Genomic DNA, 17,877 nt, shown 5'->3' with positions numbered 1-17,877 from the left:
AATGCCTAGAAGACAAATTTGTAAAAGCTAGAGTGGAATAATCAATTTTGAATACTGAAATTAAGGTTATGGATAAATAATCGTGATTTAGTTCTCCTTGTCATTGTCTGGACTATAAAATTGCTACCTTCTTCCTTTTCAGTGTTAAAACTTTCACAATGTGGTGCTGTATTTGCAGGGGGAGGAGTTTTACGTGCATATCTCTGTAAATCTATATAAAACCCTATGTGAACCAGTTTGAAAATGATTCATACATATGTATGTATATATTTGTGTGTATATATTCTTTTACATAGATATATAAAAAAAACCCTGGATGAACCTATATGAAAAAAATATATATACATCTATCTGTATGTAATATAGATAGATATGTAATATGTTTTTTTGTTTTCTTGTAGGTTTTTTTTTTTTTCCCCTGAGGACTTCTAAGCTTCCTGAGATTAAATGGAGTCCAGACATTGCTCTGGGTTTCCAGGAATGTTCTTAGCATATAGTTCTTTTATTTTCTTTCTGTTTAAAGACCTGATTCTTCATAGTTCAGATAAGTTGACTGTGAACTTTGTCTTGCTTCCCCTTAGCTTTTAGTCACTCACTATATCCTTCAGAGTTCCTGAGGGCAATTCTAGTTTACAGTTCACCTCTCACTAATAACTGAATCGTGGTACACAGTGTCAAATGTTTCAAGGTAGTTATTCTTTGTTTCTTGTACTATGAAAAATACGCAGATCTGGACAAAACAAAAATACCGAAAGCATTGCTCTGCCTTTTTCCATGTGGCTTTTGAGTGTTCCTTGTTTTAAGGGTTCTTTGATGTAGATCAGTCTTTTGAAGAAACCAGTCTCTCTTCACTCATCTGCATGACTTTTTCTGAATGATAGCCAGTCTCGTTCTGATCCCTGCAGTTCATGCCTTTTCCTTCTGTCTCAAATGGATGTTGAGTCAGTCTTTCTTTTGTAAATCCTTCCTCTTATTGTGACAACACCATTCAGCTTTGTAGGCTAGTTGGAACTCTACAGTTTCAACAAACTGATCCATTGCTTAGTTACTATTCTTTGTAAGCTCAGACATGAAAACAGGTTGTTCTGCGTAATTTATTTCATTCTCTGAGGACATGCCATTAGAAGGGCATGTCATCAAAGTTATAACCATGATGGAGTGTTAGCCTTTTGCCAAATGTAAGAATCTCTTGGTGTCAAGAGCCACTGTGTTAGCCAAGCTGTACAAACCGACCACTCAGCAACTGGAAGCATTATTAATGGTGCCAAAGCAAGAGTTTAAATGGAATAGACTGGACCTATTACTCTCTTTCATTAGCTGATGGGAAAAGCAAAAGTACAAGTGATCCTGTCTTGATTTAAAAATATTTTTAGAGAAGGTTGGTATCAGTCTTGATTTTTCAAAAGAGAAAGCAGAATCAGGTAACTCTTGTTATCTGCAGAAAGTCAGCTTTCTGCAAATACAGGCAACAGAACTGGAACCAGAACGCAATTTTTTGAGGTCTGTACGGTGTTCTATGAGTTAGGTAAGGTGAGTGATACTATCCAGAATTAAATTGTAATTTATGAAGCATGAGATGATGAAGGCTGAAAGAAAAAAATTTAGGTGTGGGAATTGAGAGGGAAATGTTTAGCAGGCTAGAAGTAAATCTGGCAAAAATATTTCTCATAGCAATGAGAAACAGTTGTAAATATGATTGCTAATAGTTTCCCTTCCCCTCTACAACCATTTTGTTTTGATCTTCAGAAGAACAGGAAACTTGATGTTCAAAAATTTGGAATTGTTCTTTTCAATTTAAGATGTTAGTAGGCAGCAAAATCTTAGGCATGAAAGTTACTCTTAGCCAACTGCAAAGGGATAAGTAAACTTATAGCCTGCAAAAGACATCTGAAATTACAGCTCCAAATCAAGCTTTCCATATGATAAAAAGTGTAGGATTTGGTTCTCACATTGGAATCCTTAATGAGGCTGACACTGAAAACTTACAAGGTTTGCTTATGATGCTATTGTAAGAAAAATATTATAGTGATGATGTTTGGAAAATTATGTCATTTCAGTTTGATTTATATGCAAAAAAAAAAAATTAAAAATACTTGAGGGGGTTTTTTAGATCATTTTCTTGGCTCTTACTGTTTTATTTGAGAGAACACTACTGAGGAAAGATTTGAGTAGACAGTGCAAGGTGACATAATTACTTGCCAGCTGTTCTAAGAATTTGTGAGCGCTAGCTATAACAGCTTATTTCTGTATTAGGAACCTAATAAGTTCAGTAACATTAAAAAAAATTCAACTTTCATAGTATACACAACTCTGAAAGAAATCATTTATCTGCAGTTCCAGCCATTTTATGCGAGGGAAGTGTACTCAGAATAACATGCATGATAATATCTCAAAAAAAAAAAAAAGTTGAAAAACAAGTATTTTTCTAATAAAGCTATTGGATTTCTGGTACCATTTATTGTATAGTCATACAGTGATTTAAACATGTATAGGCCATTACATGGCCCTTTTAAATACGGTCTGTTGGACTTAAATTCAACCTGTGAAAAGGAGATTCTTTCTCTAGCTCAGTTCTTAAATGGTTAAAGTAACTGCTCTCATTTGTCTGCTTATTCTGAGTTTGTTTTAATGAATAAAATATGCTTTGTGTTAAGCATGGAATTCAGTTTACAATTTTTGTTTTCTTTTAGAAGACGTTGCTTGATATTTTCCTCTCATGTTTTTCCATTTTGAAGGCTTTCTTCTCTTTAAAAAAAAAAAAAAATCTCTTTTTAGGGAATACTTACATTTAGTTTTCATAAGAAACTCACAACTTGAATATAAGAAGATTGTGAAAACAGTTGCATGAAAAGAAAAACCTTTGCACTTTATTTTGAAATGATCAGAGTTTACTGGTCACTTCATATTAAAAGCAGTGTTGAAACTCCAGCAGCAGTTAATTGCTCTGTAAAAGTCCAGTTAAAATCAAAAAAGAAGTGGCAATAAAAATGGCTTAGACTGGAACTAGGTTTGTATATCTATCGGATAAAATTATATACTCAATTACAGACTGCATGTGTTCGTCTAGTATATAAGATTCTTTACAGAGGAACAGTAACTAATGTTACATTGTTCTAATTTCTTTGTATCTTCAAGAGAGAAAGGAGGAGAGCTTTATTAATGTCACTGTTGTGATCACGGTTTTGTCTTTTTTTTTTCCAGATATTGACTACCCTTGTTAAAGGGATCTGTAAACCAGTAACCTGCAAAATCCGCATTTTGCCCTCAGTAAGAACATAAATCATTATGCTAAAGTGTTTAGTTGTTATTTAATTCAGTGATTTAAAATCAATTAGAATATATGGCTTTCTAATATATTGGCATTTTAGACCTGTTATTGTGAAATGGCACTTGGAATTATAGTTTCTGCTCGGGATGCTGTCATGACCTGAAGGGTTATCAGAGCTGTGGCTGTATAGCGATCGTAATTGTGGGTTCGTGGGATTCCGTGGTACACAAGGATACAGAGGCTTTTATCCTCTAAATTTCTCAATTTTATTACAGTTTACCACAAATACCACAAAAATCACCATAGCAAAATACCTATGATTAATAAAGCAAGATATAGATATAGGTATATCTATCTCAAGCTATTACAAATTATTGGTAGCACCAATCAATAGTATAACAGCAATGATTAATATGGCAGCAATCAATTATAGCAACAATCAATAACAGCAACAACCAAGTAGGATATACTATTACAAGTTACTACAAACTTATCACTAGTGAAGCAAGTTTATCAATAATATAACAGCAGATATACTTATGATAGATTACTTATGTGCATATATATATGTCTGTTCATAGTAATAATACTGGTATCAAGTGCATTAAACAGATCTCAGAAGGGGGCCAAACCATCCCAGACGGAAAGACAAATTGATCCCGGAAGGGGACCCAACCATCGCAGAAGTAGGAAAACAAACTGAACCAACCCCAAAAGTAGGCCCAGAGGGGGGCCAGTAAAACAACGGACAGAGACTCACTCCAAAGATGGTCTGTGTCGTGGAGTTTGGCGTCTGCCAGGCATCCCTGGCAAGAGTCCAAGATCTCGTAGAAAGTTTGTGTGGAGAGTTCAACCTGTTTAGGAAAAGGAAAAGTATGTGCAGCATGGGAAGCTCTCAGAGAGAGAGGAGCTCCATTTTGGATAAAAATTAAGTCATTTTTATGTCATAGAGACAGGAGGGTGGAGGACACCACCCCTCAAGCAGCCAGTAGATGCTGTTAATTCCTGTTTTTCACCTGGGGCAGCCAATAGGTGATTGTTTACTGTTCTTTCAGACCAATTTTTATTTTTTCCAGACTTTTCCTGTTCTTGCAGTTAGAACAGCCAATGGCAGTTACAGATTCTTTCTTTCTCAGGATGTTTTCCCTTTTTTCCAGACTATTTTTTTACCTTTTCAGGTAATAAGTTGCTGATACAGTTCCTTAGTTTTGCACTTACTGATGGTATCTCAGGATGACTCTGGTTTCGAGGTACCCAGCTGCACTTATCAGGGATGCTTCTGGTTCACAGGCCTAGTTCCCAGGCTAATGGTTTTCACGCTGGCAGGCATTTTCTCTCTCAGTATTTTTCAGAAGATACTTTCTTCTGTTCGGTAATTTTCCCCTTCCAACCAGCTCGCCTTTCTGGCTGCTCACATCAGATGCCAAACTTTGTTTCTCCTCTCTAATTTAAGAAGTCAAAAAATACTAAAAATTAGATGTTTACACATGGTTTTATTCCACTGAACTGCAAATATGGATACTTCTGTTAAAAAAGTATTTTAGTCCATTTATTGTAACCCACTGAGTTAATTCCAAAGCTTTTGCTGGTGGATAAGCACTGAATGAAAATTAAAAGAAAAAATGCACTCTAATTTTAGAAGACAACTGCCAAACGTGGAATTGAGAGTAACATCATGTGTACATAAGCACAGTGTGATGAACTTTGAATTTCTTGACACTCTGCTTGAAGTTTAAACTTCAAGAGGGGAAGACCAAGCCCTAATATTAATTCTCCAGCTTCCAACATTCATGTTAACAATGAAGATTTTACCAATGAAATTGTGTTTACAAAAGAAACTGCCTGTGCTCTATGAACTCCTCATTCTACACCGCAAGGAAATTTTGCATTAACTTGACTCCTGATTTACTGTACGTGCAATGACAGCAATAAATACTACAAATGATACCCAAATTAAAAACAACTTCTGCAGCCTTTTTAGAAACTCTTCGATAGATTGAAGCACTGAAAGTGCTAGCTTATACAAAGAGGTTCATAATCTTCCTTCTCAAAAGCAACATCTTCACTGCAATTAGAATGACTTTTTTTGTGGATAGAATCTTGGGTACAATCATTAATTTCAAAAAAATTGTGGTGAGACTGTTACATTGCTAAAGCTGTTACATTTTGTTCTGTCAGTATTTTTGTAAAATTTAGTTATTAAGAAAGTGAAATAGTGAAAATGCATAGGTTCTCTTTTCTTTTTTTACAGCTGATGTAGTTTCCTTACTGGATTTTTTTTTTTTTCCCCCAGTTGAATTCCCTACATATTTTTAAATCTCCAGGAGATGATGTGCCTTCTCTTTTAATGACTGATTATTTTGCAAATGTGTATTTAATTACCTGCCTAGATACCATGATTGCATATGATCTGGATGGATATTTCTGTAGATGGATGAACTGTAACTGAGCTAGCTGTTGTTCAAAAGTCACTTACATGTGCATTTAAAATGATTAAATGAACAATTGAAGTCTGTGTGAAAAGAATCAGTAACTCTGTGTAAGATCATTTTGGTTTTGAAGTACTGAAGTATTAAATCAAAGAACTGGCACCTCTCCTTTCTATTTTCTACAACTATCCTAGAGCCTTTTCCTTTTTGTTTCAAGCTGCTTTTGCATAACATGTCATCCATCAGAACAGCAGGTGAGCTTCTGTCTCTATGTCTGTGCCAGCTGGTAGATGTTGCATTTTTCAAAGACTGAATGTGCTATTTTTGTGATGAGCCACAGATCATTCTCCAGCTTTTGAAAAGAAAATTGGCCTTAGCTTTTTTTCATTCTCCCATTCCCCAAAGCTGCATAAGACAGGCTAATCCAGCAGCGTGTCAAATTTCTTTCTGCCTTTTAACAGCATCTTACCTCTTTGAAGATATACTGGGAGCTTTCCCTTTTTCCCCTGTATCTTTTGATTCACTGGTCATGTACAAATAGCATTAGAATTTTTTACTATCAGTTAACTTTTTAAAGACACATCCAAGAGGAATATTTATAGATGTGTGATAGCATGTTACGTTGATTTCAGAAGGCATCCTCTTATTAAGATGCATTTTAGTTACAATTTACAGCATAGTCGTTAGAGAGGACTTGCTAATCAAGTGTTTTGTATCATTTTCAAATGACAGTCTAAAAACCTGTTGGAAAATATTCTCCTATTACAGAGTATTGTGTTACCTGGGTTGAGAAAGTTTGCAATCTATAATGTCAAGGAAGTGTTGACAATGGATTATTATTTTTGCCGTAATATGTAGTTCTTTAATTGAAGTATCTATTAAATGGTTATGCATGTTGGGAGCTAGTGTTGAAATACAAGAATCATATCCCTCTTGATGAAAGAAAAGACTTCCAATGTTTGTTTGTACAATGATCACATGATAGTTATTCCTTTTTTCTTTGAACTAAAATTATGTCATTCTCTCTTATCCCTCAGGTTGAGGATACTGTGAATCTGGTAAAGAGAATAGAAAAAACTGGTATTGCTGCCATTGCAGTCCATGGAAGGTAAATCAATTTTAGGCAAGAGAGACTTAGATTTTTTTGGTGAATGTAGCACAGTAAGAGATGACTAGGGTATACTCTACATGAAATATGTGGTTCTGATTTCAACTGTTAACTAAATTGGTGGTGTAGAAAATCAGGCCAGTGATTAGGGAATGAACCACTTGCTGCTGTTTTTCTAAAATTTTTGTCTCAAAGACCAAATAAAACTAAAATTGTCTTGCATACTCTGTGTCTAAAAAATGCTACTTATCTGGATATGGAATTACAGTAACAATGTTTTAAAGTGTATTTGATATGAAATAATTCTCTTACGTTTAAAAAAAAAAAAAAGGAAAATTACATCAAATATATGAAGTAAATAAGCAGAAATAAGTATGTCCCAATAATCCTTGAGGCATCTCTGCTGTGATTCAGGTATCTACAAATTCCATAGGAAATCTTTAACCTTTGGTCTTGTCTTTTTTTGTTTGTTGGAAAGGAAGAAGGAGGAGAGGCCTCAGCACCCTGTCCACTGTGATGTGATCAAAGCCATATCTGAAGCAGTCTCCATTCCAGTAATAGCAAAGTACGTTGGACTAATTAGCTCATTATTGCAAGATGCCTGTACCTAACTTAAGATTTGCAAGTGCAGGAAGAAGATCCTTCATGTACGGCGAATACAATGTTACCTGTTACCGAAGATCAAATCTGAAGAGAGATAGCAGTGACAGAAGCTGGCCCTATGAAGTATCACCATACCTCAGTATTTAGTTTAAAAATTCCGTGTATTTTTCAGGAAGTATTGCTTGTGTATGTCACAATCTATCCTATGCAAGTTGTTTCTGATTGCATCCAGCAGTTGAATTCTCTAGGCTTTTAAGCCCTGTGCAGTGACTGGTTATAACCCTACCACTGTGTATCTTGGACACTCGCACGCTAGAGATCACCTGTCCCACTGCTCAAAAACAGTGTTATATTCTGTGGCCTCACATTTTCCCTAAGACCTCCTTGGTTTCTAGACATACAGACACACCCCACTGAATCTGTTCGCTTGTATTGATAGATCCTGCAATAACTGTATGATAGCAAAATAAGAAACCCAGTCTTAGAAAAGTTTAGCTACAAGCAGGTAAGTTTTAAGAGCAATTTTGGAGGTAATGAAAAGTATCAAACTGTCCTGAATTGTATATGATCTGCCTGACCAACATCTTTAAATGTTTCACCTCTTTATAAGTGGCAGTAGAATATCCTTGGCCAGAGAAGCCATGTCCTTAAATGAAGTTCTCTCGTCATTGATCTTGAGTTTTCATGGAAAAGCAGCATCTCTGCAAACCATATACTTGGATTGGGAGTTTGAGAACTGTTTTCCTGTTCACATTTCTGTGTAGAAAATACATTGAAAGTCACAAATTTTGCAGTTAGAAAACCTATTTCTGTACTGGACAGAGGAAATATTCCATGCTGATAACCTTTGTTGATCTACTTTTTGGTGGTTCACGCCCTTTCTAGTTTTCAGAATAATTTTTTAAACAATATGGAATTAAAAAGCCAAGCAAAATTCACATTGTGCATTGCCATGAAGTCTTTGTTTGCCTAGGTAAAAGATGAGGCTAACAATTTTTGTTAGATTTTATGCGTGTCATAGAAATGTCAGCTCTGTGTGAGTAATTTCTATGATACAGAAGTGTGCAATTAAGATACAAAAATATCAGAAGTTTCTTGTTGATAAATTGCTTCTAATTAATCCCTATATCAATTTACTTCTCTGTAAGTGTCCCAACATGCTGAACTAACCTTAACAATCCTATTTTTTTTAGTGTTTCTCTGAAAAGGGTATGATCTTTGTTTTAAATTCACTTAGTGAAACTTTTCCGTCTCCAAAGAAATGAAATGTGCAACTTGGAATCCTGCTTATTAAATATATTTGATCCATGATACTTGATCCCTGCTGTAACTTATTTGGCTAGTATTTTGAGAATTTTAACCACTTGTACCTCAAGCTTGGTCAGGAAATATACAGGAATGAATAAAAGGAAGTAGACTGGCGCCAAAAAAAAAAAAAAACCCCACACAAAACCAAACCCCCCCTCCCCCAAAACAACAACAACAACCAAAACCCCCCAAAACAACAAAACCAAACCCCAAAAAACCCAAGAAAACTTGAATTGGTACTATGTTTTCTAGAATGGTACTGTGTTTATGGAATAATCTTTCATAAGTGCAGGAAGCTTGCTTGTGCTGTCTTCACAATATAAATGTCTGGTTTTAAAGTAATTTATCGTTCTATAGTTTTTATTTTGAATTTGACAGTGTTTTTACTTTTGAAGGGATAAAGATCCTACTCTTACTTTATAGTTCAAAAGTCCAACTTTTATTTTACATTTAAAAGATGTTGTGAAGGGAAGCTTTAAGAGAAAGAAAAGGTGTTTTAAGTGTTCTTTTTGCTTACTAACACGTCTGACTTGCTGACTTGAAAGCAGAGGCAGTACAATAGAAGCAGTGCAACCTTCTTTTAACTTTAAAGTGCTTTGTGACTAATCCGGAAGTACAACTTGTAGTTACTCTCCATATGTTAGTGCCTGAGTGAAAATGGAATGATGCTGTCCATACTTAACTTTGTTTTCAGTATCACTTGTGCCAACACAATTAGTATGCAGTTGAAGGTTACAGAATAAGCAATTACAAGGTATCATTTTTCAAACAACATGGAAGTGAGTCTTTGTGAAGCTTATCCATTAAGAACTGTGTGAAAGCACAGAGTTTGTGTAAAACACAAACTGTATTCTTTCTTCATAAAAACAGTCTTCTATTTTTAAGAGGAGTATGCAGATAATTAAAAATATTATATGTAATCAGTGTTTTAATGAGACATTGCTAATAAAACTCTCAGACCCATTTATTCTCTTAGATTTGAGATAATATCCTAAATAGACTCTGCCACCATTAATAATGTAATAGGACATTGAATATACAAGGCTGTGTTAAAGTACAAGTAATAGCAAATAAAACTTTCACGATTATAACAGTGATGTTAATTTTTAGTGGAGGATCTCATGACTTCATCAAAGAATATATGGACATTGAGACCTTCCAGAAAGCAACAGCTGCCTCATCAGTAATGATAGCTCGTGCTGCCATGTGGAACCCATCTATCTTCAGAAAAGAGGGCCTTTTCCCCTTGAAGGAAGTCATGCAAGATTACATCAAATATGTATGTTTTTTGGAAGATCTTACTCATAGTTAACATTGTGTAGAATTGTTAATCCAAATCTTTAACTACAGTATTTTAACTCCTCTTGATTTCAAAGACTTAGGTGCTGAGGATATTTTAAAATACTGCCTATGACATGAGTCTTGCAAATCAACCACTGCTTCCTCTGTTTTATTTTGTTCAGAAAAAATTTTCAGAAATCTGTATTCAGAAAACACTTTTTCCTGGTCATTCTTTTCTTGCGTACCAAGCTTTTTAGCCCTAGTTTCTTGGGAAAATTTATGAGGCTTACAAGGCTATCTTAAAATGTCTAGGAATTTGAAAAGCTAATGATACGTAGGCCAAGTCTCTTGATGTTACAGTAGTACAAATAATATTGAACAAAAAAGTGAAGGAATATTAAATACTCAGTTACTGCTAGATTCATTTTCAGAAATTAGTTGCTTTTCACAAATACTGTCAAGAATTTTTAACAGCAGGGAAGCAAATGGAATGATTTGCCAATAAAGTAATGCTGTATATCTATAGCTCCATTAGCTGAGTCATCTATAAAATTTTATCTGTTATTCAAAATACACAATTTTAATGATATAATAGGAAATTAATCAGAAATCTGTGGCTTTGATCATGTCATCAATTCAAAATTTTTTGGTTTTTGAAAATTTGGACTGCCGTTAACTAGTTGCTTACTAAAATATCACTGCATTGCTAGTCAGTTATGTAGACTGATCAACTCTTTCTTCATCAGTATATGAATAAGTTGAACTTCTGTTCATGAGAGCATGCCAAAATAATCAGATTATACTCACATTCATGAGTAGTCTTGAATATGTTATTGAGAAAACTGTACATTGTGGTTTGCCTTTCAAAAAGGATTTTGAAATTCATCAAGAGACATGAGCATTATATAAGATAAATTTGTTTGGTATGTTTTTATATACTTTGTCTCTCTTCTCCAGGCGGTGAGATATGATAATCACTATACCAACACAAAATACTGTTTGTGTCAGATGTTAAGAGAACAGTTGGAAACTACTCAGGGTAAGAAGCTGCATGCTGCACAGTCCACACAGGAGATCTGGTAAGCGTATACTTCAGAAGTAGGAACTGTACTCTCTGTCAAACTTGCAAACCACTTCTCTGTCTGTAGCACTGTCTGGCATTTCATACCTTCAGAAGAAGTTGGGGAAAAAAAAGAAAAGAAGAGGAAAAAAAAAGAGCAGTTAGTGAGATGTGGAATAATACAGTAAACTTTTCCAGGTTTCCTCCATGCTCAGGTGTTAAAGCTTTAACCCTAAAACTGTCTATATAATAAACATACTAATCTGAGTGGTGCTTCACTGAGTGACAGGCATTTATCCAATATTTGCATTAACTGATGAAGAAAAGTTTCAGCATTCCCTAGTGGTACCCTGGAGGTTAATAGTGTGGAGCTTGTCTTCTTCCAGAGATTTTTTTTAATTTTAACTTCCCTTTTGCATGTGGGGTTTTTAGTGTTACTGGAATTTTTATGACAAGATGGTTTTTTAAATGAACACTTAGAGATAAATTCAAAACAATGTGTGAAGGTTGCTTATATGATACATAAATGTATTTATTTTGTGCTGCTTTTCATACCTGAAATATGCTAATGATTGATGACAGTCTTTTTGAGGAAATACAGTAGCTTTAATGGATGTCTTCATCCTGGACATCTGAAACAGTCTGGATGAAATTTCTCTGTCTGGAGACAGAAAAGGAGGAAGGAAAAATTTGAGAGAAACCATAAAATAGACATGTGATTAAAGAATTCACACAGAATGGAGGGGAATTCAGGTTTGGACCTATCCCAAAACTTTACAAAATAAAGGTCTGAGCTTGCATGGGTCATATCCATGTTGTGTGCTATAACTATCCTTCTGATGGAATGGAGGGGAAGAGAGTCTCTTTGTTTTTATAAAATAAACAGTCTGAAACTGGTATCTTACATGTATGAAAATGGATAGAAATGTTGAAAGCTTGAAATATTTTGCAAATGGAGTTACTGTTTTCTAGCAAGCCCTAATCAGCATTCTGTTCATGTTCAAAATGAATGGAAATGCCTGCAATCCTTTTGCCAGTTTATTGCAATTTACCAATTTTGGCTCTCTGTAAACACTGCTGTCCATGATTATTACATTACAATACAATGAGGGGAATTTGTATTTTATATATAAAAGGAGCTAGCCTTCATTAATCATAAAGGAGCAGTGGAACCCATGAACAACACTTATATTTTGCAAGTTACTTTTCATTTTTGCAATGTAAATAGTTGGACGATTTTTAGTATAGTAACTTATTATCTATTTTGCTTATAGTTTTCCAGTTTGGTTAGAAGAGATACAATATAGATCGAAACTGAAACAATATTTTACAACTTGAAATAAATGTTAGCCAAAAGGGTAATGGTGTTTCTCTACTGAATGAATAGTAATGCATAGTATGTAAAGAAAAGAAATTGTAAGTAAGAGTCAAGCCTTTAAACAGGTAATTAGAAGAGTCACAGTTTATACACATAAACACTGGATAGAGATCTAGTGTAAAACTTTTGGTTTTATGTGATGCCATACCAATTTCAAAATTGGCTTAAGCAGAGTGTGTGCATGAGAGAGGGACAGAGAGCGAGCCTCTTGAAAACTTATAAAACCGCTTTCTATCAGCAGACTCAGTCTTTTAACCACTGTTCTAAACAGCCTTTTTAATGTCCAGATAACTGAAGAACGTTCAGTTATTTAAAATGCACCTATACATCTTCAGACAAAAATGTTTCTTGATGCTGCTGCCTCCTGGTGGTGATGGCTTGTTACAGCCATTCGAGGTTTTAACCTCAGTACTGAATGCAAGAGAGCAGACTGCTGCATTTCATTCAAAAAAATTTACATAACAGTACATAATAAGTTGTCTTCTCTTAGAAGCATCAGTTAGTGTTATTCAGCTTCATTGCTTTTCCACTTAGAGCACTGGAGGTGGCTTTGTGGCCAGAACTCATTTTGTCATTGAACAGCCTCATACCAATGAGCATTCTAACAATCCGAAAGTAAAAGTTTTCTTATGCTGCAGGTTTTATTGTTATCATCTGCAGAAAATGAATAGTCTCAGTTTTTCAGAGTAGATGCAGCCTGCCATGGATCTGAAATTTAAAAGGATTTGAGGCTCTTGCCTTTGACCCAAATCCTAGTTGCTTCCTCCCTTGTATTGGGGCTTGTGAATAATACTCTGGAGTCAGAAAATCTGAGATTTTGAGGTATTTGGATGTTATAGTGTTTATTGCTTATAGTATTTTTAAATACTAAAATTAGAAGAAGAATCTGTTTCCTACTTTTCGCTTATATTGCCCTTGTGGAGCTGATGCACCAGTAGTCACTCGGAGATGTTCTTTGCTGATTCATCCAGCTGCAAGTTATTAATTGAGCTAATAGCTTGGATATCGCAGGACCTGTATTTCTGATTGATTCTGCCTGGATTTTCAGGCTGCAAGTTGATTATATAGTGCTGGAAATGAGAACATTCTTTTTCTACTTATAGCTCAACAGTGTCTGATAAGAATTGAAAAAGAAACAATATAATGTCACTGTGCAGAATACAGCCGCACTTCCATGTGATTCTCTGCACATATATATTCTATTTCAACACAATTGATTTCTGTACTTACTTTTCTCTATCATGATGTGATACAAAAATTTATAAGCTGATCTCTAATACAAAGGAATTCTGTTTGAATAGTGAAGTCTTTGAAATGTCTGACTTCTATGAAGAAACAACAGCTATTTTCGAAGCAAAGAAAACATCTTTAGAAACTGCGACACAGGATGAAGATGACCAAATGGAAGATCCAGATGTAATAAAAATGGCTGTTAGATTTGACAAGTAAGCATGCACATTTTTTTCACTATCTTGCATCTATAAATAAAAACTGTGAATTTGACAGTGCCTTACAGTTTTTTGAAAATAACAATTTGCATAACAGTGCTTACTGAGTGAATTTTTATGAAGCAATTTGTGTACATCATTACAAAATCACTAGCATCACCACTCTTCCTGTGCTATTTGGATGTTGCAAGATGTTCTTTAGTTCCAGGCTTCCTGAGACTGCTTAATTCTCTCAGTTAACTTACTAAAAGTGCTGAGTGATTTTTAAAAAAAATCCAAACATCTGTACGTAGAAGAATGTAGTGTACAAAGATATAGAGTTCAGGTTTTTTGGTGAAATTTAACTAAAACACAATAGTTTTTCTATAAGAAGTCCTGCACAAGTTTTGTAATGCTCTAAGCAGATAACATATGTGCTTATCTGCAGTATTCTAAATGTGTTCCACTCATAAGGTATTCTTTGAAAAACTAATTAATGGAGTTATGCACAATATTATTTTTTATTATAATCTATGAAACCTATAAAATTGCTGTTACTTTCCATGTTATACCCATGTTTGCTATTTTTACTATGTTGGCTATTAAGTCTATCAAACAGCTCAAGAAGAGTGTGATATAAAATGTTCCTCAAATCCAGTCATAATCCTTTAATATTTACAGGATATATTACCTGACTCCCTGAGGATTGAATATAGTGGTTTTACAGTATTTCTTGTTTCTGCCAAGTACAAGGGGCTGTAATTCCATGTCAGTAGCTTTCCTTCCCTTTTTTATTTGTTAACTCTACTGTCTCACAACAGAAGCAGCTTCTTTTCTTTCTTCTAGTGTTTAATCTTATATTGTTGCTTATAATAAGCAGTGCCAAACCGTATCTCTATTCTGTGTCGTATATTTAGTTAGAATCTCCCTTCTGGTAAATATCTTTTCTCTAGCTGTATTACTATTGGATGTGAATGTTTGGGAAGAATTAATAGAAAAGTTTAGATTTTATTTTAGATGTTATGTCAGACATATTACTTGAATTATCTAAGGAAGCAGAATTTTTCTCGTAATTTGAGCTGTAAAACTAAACCACAAAAAATAACTCGTAGAAGTAATATAATAAGCAGCACTATCTGTTTTAAAATAGATCTGTTTAGTAAGTAAACTCTGTGCACAGTTGTTGACCACAAATTTTTCTGTCTAGGCGAGAATATCCACCACAGATTACTCCAAAAATGTATCTTCTGGAATGGTGTAGGAAAGAAAAGCATCCTCAGCCTGTTTATGAAACTGTGAGTCAATAAAGAAACCCTTTCAAACCTCTTCCGCTGCCTTGTCTATGAAATTAAGTATTTTAGGACTCAAAGTAGTGAGAAATTCAGCTTCCCAGTCTGGCATAGCTCTCGAATAAGCAGCTTCAGAAATGGTAATACACATATTTATGAAAATAGCAGCTTATTTTATTAGAAAATAAAAATTTAAAAGCCAGGCCTTCAGTCTGGTTTTGATTCACGTGTGAAAGAAGTTGCTGTAACTACAGGTCATTACGTAGGAGTCCACGATCGACTGCCTTTTACTTCTTCTGTTAAGTAAAGAATTTGGATTCAGAATGTTTTCTTTGTTGTTGCACACTGTTATAGGTAGGAACTATACTGGACAGGAGCAACTGCTTGGTTGGGTGGGGACATTATTTGATTGGGTTTTTTGTAAAGCAAAAATATTTGCAGTTTGGACAATTTCTTATTTTTTAATCTTAAATATGCAAGGTTAAATTTGTGGTGTGAATTACAGTAATTTTAAAGGTGTTACTTGATTGTGGTGTAAAGACAAGACTAACAAAAAACCTTGACAATGTTGTTTGTTCTGTAAATGACATGACTGTTTTTTGACACCCCCCTCCCTTTTAATTCTTTTTTCCTCCAGGTTCAAAGACCACTGGATAGATTATTCTGTTCAGTAGTGACAGTAGCTGAGCAAAAATACAGATCAACTCTGTGGTAAGCTATTCTTAATGTTTTTTGCAGCTATATTGTAATTGTTTCTGAAATGTTGCTTGAAACTTGCAATGAAAGGGTACTCCAGTTTATTGCAGTTGACTTTCATGAAGTCAACTAAAAGTTACCTTCTAAAGCTACCTCTGGGAGGGAGAAAGGATTAAAAATTTCTGAGAATTGAATGTGACAAGAGGAAGTAAGCTTTAACACAATCAAGTAAACCGTTACAGATTTTAATTCACTTAGTCCACAAATTGTATTGGAAGGGGAGCAAATAGGTGACTTGGTTCAGTTGTGTCTGTGAAGAGTTCGGAAACTAACCAAGGGAGGCAGAGGGGAACGTCGGAGGAGGTAATGTCTTCAGCCACTAAAGCAGATCCATTCTCGGTAACAAGTCAGGATTAAGTGTCTCTATATAGTGAAGCAGAGGACAGTTTAGACAGTTTAGATCATCTCAGGGATCACAGTTAATCAACAGCTACATCTAGGGCTGCTCTGAAGTTTCAGATGGTATTTTACACAGTCATCTATTAATACTGGCGTTGACTTTGCACCTAAGCTGAACTTGATTTAACTGCAAAGCTAGAGCTCAGCATTGAACACTTTAAAGAGGACAAATGCACACAACAATTACTGGTGTTTGCAGCATTCCTGTTCAGAGACTTTAGGAAGTTAAGCTCAGCTAATACGAAACTTTGAGAAGAAAATGTTTTCAAATACTGAATTTCACAAATGTGTAATCTGCAGTCTCTCTCGGAAATGACAGAATTTTTGTTATTATGGAACAGTTCCTGCTTTTGTCAGCATCAATGAATTTGTACGCCTACCAGTGATTATATTTGGGCCTGAGTGTCTTTCAAGAAAGTGATCCTTCAAAACTCAGTTTTGTTTAGTGATCATATTTGTAAATGTTAACTTCGAGGATTGCAACCACTTGGGCCAAACACATGTTGACGTCGTACCTTTGAAATGAAGAGTGTTTGAGACACAAGACCTGATAGAAGCAGATTTTCTAGGAATATTACATCAGGAGTGATGCATCAACATTGACACCTAGCAAGATTCAAATAATTTCTGGAACTGACCTGTTTTGTTCTTCTGCTGTGAGATGACTACAAATGCTGTTTATTTCATGATGTTGCATCAGAGACAGGAAGTTGATTTGTCTTTTGGCAGTGTAGAGTCTTCAGTTTGTACTTTCACCTGTGCTCTGTCTGCTTGCTCTTCAGGGACAAGTCAAAGAAACTAGCAGAACAGGCTGCAGCTATTGTCTGTCTGAGAACATTGGGTGTCCCAGAGGGAAAGCTGTGTGAGGGAGAAAATCACCTGATTAACAAACGCAAGAGGGAAGACCAGGAGCGCTTGAATAACAGAGACCACGGAGAAGAGCTTGCTGAACCTTCCCATAAAAAAGCTAATTTTATTGAAGAAAATTCTGACATGAATGTGCCTAAGATGCCACGATAGCATGGAAATTAGAGGTTTCACGCCTATGCAGCTACAAATTAGCTCCTATTTGTATATCTTGCTCTTCACATTTCATTTGGATTCTCTTGGAGACAGATAAATTCCCCAGTTGTGAAAAATGCCAATGAGATGTTTACTGTTCACCACTCACTGTTCCTATGGTGCCTTTCAGACAGGATAAATTAGCAACTTGATTTTAAAGAACATTGAGAAGATTATCCCAAACAATAAATTTTTTAAAACATCAGATATTTTCAAAGCAATTTTGTCATTGGTTTTATTACTTGTTTTTTATTTTTTAAGAAGTCTACAGTGTGCTGGTAAAAGATGTATGAATACATCATCCATAAGCAGATGGATTCATTATGGAACTATGTAGTTAATCAGAAAAATTAGTGTAGGAAAATATTAGTAGCTAAGTAGACATGGTTTTGTCAAATGAGTTTTATGCATGTCTTGCAAGCTTTATTTACGTCCATCATGTATCAAGGAAGTTTTTTGCAGTGAGGACGACTTAGAAATTATAACACTAAGCATGAAAATAACATTCT

At 34.9% G+C, this 17,877-nt stretch overlaps 1 protein-coding gene across 1 annotated transcript in view; it reads left to right on the top strand.

Moving 5' to 3' along the window:
* Window positions 1–17,589, top strand: part of DUS2 (dihydrouridine synthase 2) — a 24,256-nt gene extending 6,667 nt beyond the window's left edge. The window contains exons 6-14 of the mRNA XM_009586875.1: window positions 3,202–3,267; window positions 6,735–6,805; window positions 7,284–7,370; window positions 9,827–9,995; window positions 10,955–11,076; window positions 13,737–13,880; window positions 15,070–15,157; window positions 15,789–15,862; window positions 17,089–17,589. Coding sequence (XP_009585170.1) covers window positions 3,202–3,267; window positions 6,735–6,805; window positions 7,284–7,370; window positions 9,827–9,995; window positions 10,955–11,076; window positions 13,737–13,880; window positions 15,070–15,157; window positions 15,789–15,862; window positions 17,089–17,326 — 1,059 coding nt within the window. The 3' untranslated portion in view covers window positions 17,327–17,589. The remainder of the gene's footprint in view (window positions 1–3,201; window positions 3,268–6,734; window positions 6,806–7,283; window positions 7,371–9,826; window positions 9,996–10,954; window positions 11,077–13,736; window positions 13,881–15,069; window positions 15,158–15,788; window positions 15,863–17,088) is intronic.
* The last annotated feature ends 288 nt before the right edge of the window (window positions 17,590–17,877 follow it).

This window comes from Fulmarus glacialis, unplaced genomic scaffold, assembly GCF_000690835.1.
Source record: "Fulmarus glacialis isolate BGI_N327 unplaced genomic scaffold, ASM69083v1 scaffold2311, whole genome shotgun sequence".
NCBI lineage: Eukaryota > Metazoa > Chordata > Aves > Procellariiformes > Procellariidae > Fulmarus > Fulmarus glacialis.
This window is presented reverse-complemented; position numbering and strand designations above follow the sequence as displayed.